Source organism: Filicampus tigris, chromosome 20 (assembly GCF_054856515.1).
Source record: "Filicampus tigris isolate MCC_2025a chromosome 20, RoL_Ftig_1.0, whole genome shotgun sequence".
Classification (NCBI taxonomy): Eukaryota; Metazoa; Chordata; class Actinopteri; order Syngnathiformes; family Syngnathidae; genus Filicampus; species Filicampus tigris.
In genome coordinates this window covers 15152501-15157500 of record NC_141236.1, presented here as the reverse complement: position 1 = coordinate 15157500, position 5000 = coordinate 15152501, and the positions used below count along the sequence as shown (strand labels likewise).

At 53.3% G+C, this 5000-nt stretch overlaps 2 protein-coding genes across 8 annotated transcripts in view; one reads left to right on the top strand and one right to left on the bottom strand.

Annotated features, from left to right (window-relative positions):
- Nucleotides 1–5000, bottom strand: part of LOC147128641 (gap junction epsilon-1 protein) — an 18940-nt gene that overhangs the window by 9943 nt on the left and 3997 nt on the right. The window contains exon 1 of one of the 7 annotated variants that reach the window (XM_086019223.1): nt 1656–2313. The exons of the other annotated variants lie outside the window; for them this stretch is intronic. The gene's annotated coding sequence lies outside the window, so the exon portion shown is untranslated. Of the gene's footprint in view, nt 1–1655; nt 2314–5000 lie in introns of those variants that run through there. 7 annotated transcript variants of the gene reach the window in all.
- nmbr (neuromedin B receptor) overlaps nt 1–5000 on the top strand; it is a 9852-nt gene that overhangs the window by 4057 nt on the left and 795 nt on the right. Inside the window, exons 2-4 of the mRNA XM_086019215.1 lie at nt 727–868; nt 1837–2052; nt 4978–5000. The exon at nt 4978–5000 is cut by the window's right edge and continues 216 nt beyond it. Coding sequence (XP_085875341.1) covers nt 727–868; nt 1837–2052; nt 4978–5000 — 381 coding nt within the window. The remainder of the gene's footprint in view (nt 1–726; nt 869–1836; nt 2053–4977) is intronic.

Sequence of the window (5000 nt, the reverse complement as noted above, 5' to 3'; positions counted from 1 at the left end):
CTTTTTGATTGTACTGAATATTAAGAATGGCATAATTGTGCTTGTCTAAGGCCGATCTGAACTTCATATTATTCAGTTTGTCATTTTATTTGAATATCGATGTGTCGGGACAGGAGGTTTGTGCTCAGTGGGGGAAATAGTCAGGCCCACCCCGATTCAACCAGGCCCACCCATTAGCCACGTCCTGGCTCCGCCCCTGGCGTGGACCCCTTTGCGCTGGGCTAAGAACCGCCCATCTCGTCCGATCTCGGGCTTGGGCACTTCTACGGTATCTTTCGGAGCGGCTTTGACCCTACCAACTCTCCGGTCCTGGCCTCTTGCTCCCCCCGTAAGTCAGGACGCACAAATCATGCCGAGGCGTTGTTCCACATTTTCGGCCGCCCTGTCTGCAGAACAGACGTCGGGGTGGATTTGAACAATATCAAACACTTTCACGCAAGGTTTTCAAAGCCCTAGACCCGGTTGCCAAATCGACCAGGCCTGCCCCGTTGCCCTCAGCTCCAGCAACTTGGAGCCGGTCCCAAGCCCGGATAAATATGGAGACGTGTAGTCTGGAAGGTCATCCGTCGATAAAACCCCATGCCAAAGATTTCATCCAAAAAACATTGAAAAGGTTGCAAATAGGAACAAGTCAGTTGGACTAGCCGGCAAGCCAACAAACATTCTTGAATGCGGGACCAAGTGTGTGTGTGTGTGTGTGTGTGTGTGTGTGTGTGTGTGTGGCAGGTACAAGGCCATCGTGAAGCCCATGGACATCCAGGCGTCCAGCGCCGTTTTGCGGACGTGTGCGAAGGCCGCCGCCATCTGGCTGCTGGCCGTCCTGCTCGCCATTCCTGAGGCCGTCTTCTCCCAGGTTGTCTCCATGCAGGTAACACGTGCTCATGCTAATGCTAGCCAAAGATCAAGCGACACCATCATGGTGTGAGGCTTTGGTGCAGCGTGGAATTGAATGGGATTTGACTCCGGAACCAATGATTTCTGTTTGCTAATCAGACTTTGGGATGGATCTGTATTGTCATCGCACAAGCACACAAGCACAGAGGCACAGAGGCACAGAGCAAGCAAGTTGACTTGTTAGGCACAACCCGTCCGTCCAAGAAACATGAAAAACAGTGACCGACTGGGAGAGAGAAGTGCAGATGGTGTCGATTGACCACCACGAGTTCCGTTCCTAGGTTGAGAAAGCCAAAGCACTTTGCTCTTCGCCCCTCTGTTGCTCTGCTCGACCCATCCACGGTTTCCGTGATCAGAGGAAGTGACGTCAGTGTTCTGACGCTTCAGACATGAGCAAAGTCCGCATGTTTTTTCTCCGTCAAAAAAATTCAGATAATGTGTGAGATTTGCGTAAATACATGCCTATTGTTGAAATGCCATTACAGTATATTGCCAAATACTCTCCAGAAGATTATAGCCAGGTAACGAATGCGTATGTGACCATAGTTGCTTGCGTAGGAACGGCGGAACAGGGCAACAGAGAAGCGAGCGGGTTGCAAATGAGATTTGGCCAGAGTGAACGCAAAGCGGGAAGTAAAACCAAGCAAACGCAAGAAGAGCAAGCACAAGCGGCGACAGATTTGCCAAGGAAATGGCGAGCGTTTGGAAGTGAGCGCAGGACCCAAAGAGCAGAAGCGAAGACAGCAGGTGGCGGCAATTACCTGACCAGCAGACAAGGCAGGCGGCGACAGGGGACAGGAAAACCAAACCGAGACCAAAACACGAGAAGAAAAGCCAACGGATCTGTTCCGGGGTCAAAGCAGCAAAACCACAGACACTGTCACTGTCAGACACTTTCTGCACTTTTTGCATTTCTCCTTTCTGTGGTCTCCACCCTCTCAGGGTCAGAGGGGCACCGAGAACGTGACCTTCCTCAACTGCGTGCCGTACCCTCTGTCCGAGCAGACGCACCCCAAGGTCCACGCCGTCATGCTCTTCCTGGTCTACTTCCTGCTCCCGCTGGCCGTCATTTCGGTCTACTACTACCACATTGCGCGGACGCTCATGCGCAGTGCGCGGGACATGCCCGGCGAGGTCAGCGAGCACACCAAGAGACAGGTCAGACTGAGCACACTCCCCACGTGAGTGACCGAATGACCGGACAGAATCGATTAGGTTCAAGAAATGTTTGGTGTTAAACAATTGTTAGAGTACGGCTTTTATTCAACATTTATTGTCAGTCCACTTAAGTGGAATCGTGACTTTAGAACGTAGTACGAATGTTATTCAAGCACAGCGTTCATGTTTGAACTGGACACAATAACGCAGTGTGTTCCAACATTAAGAAGCTATATGGTAGGCATAAAAGCTCTGCCACGCCAGCCTTCTTTTTTTCCCTTCATTTGACAAGCAAGGTCGTGATTACATTTGAAGGGAGCGGATGCGCCACCGGCCACCGGCCACCGGCCACCGGCCAACGGCCACATGGACAACGGCCACATGGACAACTGCGGCCTCACTTGCACATATGGACAGTGGTGCTTGGTAGCCAGGGCTTTTGATGTGGGCAAATTGGACAGACACATTGGCCAGTGTGGCGAATATGGCAAATGTTGACCTCTCCACAGCCTCTTTCGACGCACTACTGGCCACGTGGCGAATAGGGAGCGCGCGCCCTGAAATGGCAGAATCGGAAAGTGGCCTCCGATGTGCGCAGGCAGCCAGTGGCGGGAGGCCAGACTAGGCGTTATGCGCTCCCTCTTCTGTGTTCCACTTAAGAGGCGGGTGCTAGCATTTTGAACCAACCGCAGACGCTTGAGCGAAAGCTGGTTGGCTCCAAAGTCAAGTGCATTCCAGTAATCCGGCTGAGATGGGACGAAGGAATGGGGACTGGGCTTTCACTTGACTAGCGCCTTTCTCCCTTCACGGCACTCCAAGCACTTTCATAGCGTCTCCTCCTTCACCTACCGCTGATGCGGCATTACGAGCAACCGGGCCTTCGGTATCTTGCTCGAGGACAGACACTTGAACAAGGTGACAAGGGCTGAGGCTCAAAGGCGTTCGCAACCGTCGGGCTATGTGATGACCACTCGGGCCCCCGGCAGTCTTCGAGACAAAAGAAAAGCCCTTTTCAAGCCCTCTTTAGTGTCACATGAATCTGACTGTCATCAGTTCCACGCTTCCTCTAGACGGAAATCAGAGGCAGCAAATACAAAGAGAAGAACCCGCTAAAAGCCACCAAGGCAGCGTCGTCCTCAACACCTGCAAATTCATCTTGCGCAGAGAAACCCGAGAAGGGGGCTTGCGCTAGTTCTCTCTTGTGCGTGTGATGCCCTCAGCAGCAGCAGCAGCAGCAGCAGCAGCAGCAGCGGCACAGCAGCAGCACGTCCGGCTACACTCCAGCAACAAATGTCGCCCCGATGGCAGCTCGCCCTCCAACACACACACAAATATATATAAATGCACCCAGAGAAAGACAACCGTCAGGGTGTGTTTACACTCAGACATATAAATACACAAAGACACAGTGATACACAAATGCAACTACACACGAGTGTTGATGAAGACGACGAAGAGGGAGAACAGACGAGCACTTGAGGAATATTTACGATGGGGCGACCTTTCGCGGTCGTCTCATCTTTTTATTCCTTCCACTCCTCACGAGTTCCACATGTCACGAAAACGTCAGACGGAGACATCCAGCAAGCCGGCGGGAGAAGACAAGAAGCGGGAAGTCCAGAGCGGCGTTCTTCTTCTTAGACGCTCGACTTGGTGCGCGTGTCCAATCGCGGTTGGACAAGTCCATGCCCTCGCAGAAAGCGGCAGCGTATACAAGGTGCCAACGTAGGCAAAGCAATCGCTGTCGCGACGCACGCTCGCTCGCTCGCTCGCCCGCCCAACCTGGCTGAAGGCGGAAACTTCAAGCAACAACCGTCAGTCAAATCCGTTCAAGCTCCCCCCTTAAGTCAGGACGCACAATCATGTATACAGTCCACACACACACGCACATCCATTATATACACAAACATGCAATCACTCTCCCGACCACAAAAACAGACATTTAATTCCGCACAGTTACTTCTAATCTCACGCACACACACTCAGAGGCACTCATAAACACACACCGAAGCACACCCTGTCTTGTTCTATCGACTGAGACGTATAGCTGATGTTGGCGCGCGCGCGTGCGCGCGCGCGCCAACGTGTGCCTGCGTCTTGACATGCTGGTCTCGGCGACAAGCATCAATGTTGACGTCAAAAAGTCATCGGGTGCGCATGCGTGACCCTTGGCTGCTGCTGCCTCACAAAAGGAAGTTGAATGCGTTGACATCGAAAGGTCAAAGGTGCGGAGCGCGGCGCCCGCCATTCTCATCTTTTTGTCAATGACATAATGTGACCTTTCTCGCTCCGGAAACATGGAGAACGAGCTCGCAAGCGCATATGATGACATCGGATCATTGCAATGGCGGCCAAGCAGGGGGCGCCGCTCCCAAACCGGACGTGCGAGTCCAAGTGCAGCACATACTGTCAAACGGAGCAGGAGAGGGGTCGGAGGGGGGTGCGATGACAGACAGGTGACACGAAAACATTAACACGGATGGGCGTCTTGAGTGACTCCCCAAAAGTGACTACATCGGGCTGTGGGGCAAAGTGAGCCACATTCCAGAGAAAGTACAAGGAACATGCCTGAGGTGCTTTGGGCCCGCCATGAGGAGAAGCGAAGGACAGCCTGCAGGACAAGAAGCCGCGCAGACGGAAGAAGGGGGACCTCGAAAACCAGAAAGACCAACAGCCGGACGGCCAGAGCGTCCCAAAGTGACAATCTTCCCCATCCGGCCGACAAAACATTCCATTGACTGGCAGCAGAAGTGGCCGCGAGCCAGACGTGGGCTGAAATACCCCAAATGCGCAAATTGGTGACCTAGGTCCGACTCGTGGGAGTGACAAGCGACGTGACGCGGGTCCTTCGGCTCTGCCGCTAACACGACGCTAGAAATGCACAAAGTGCTAAAGCTAGCGGCTAACACGACGCTCCCTCCGCAGATGGAGACGAGGAAGCGGCTGGC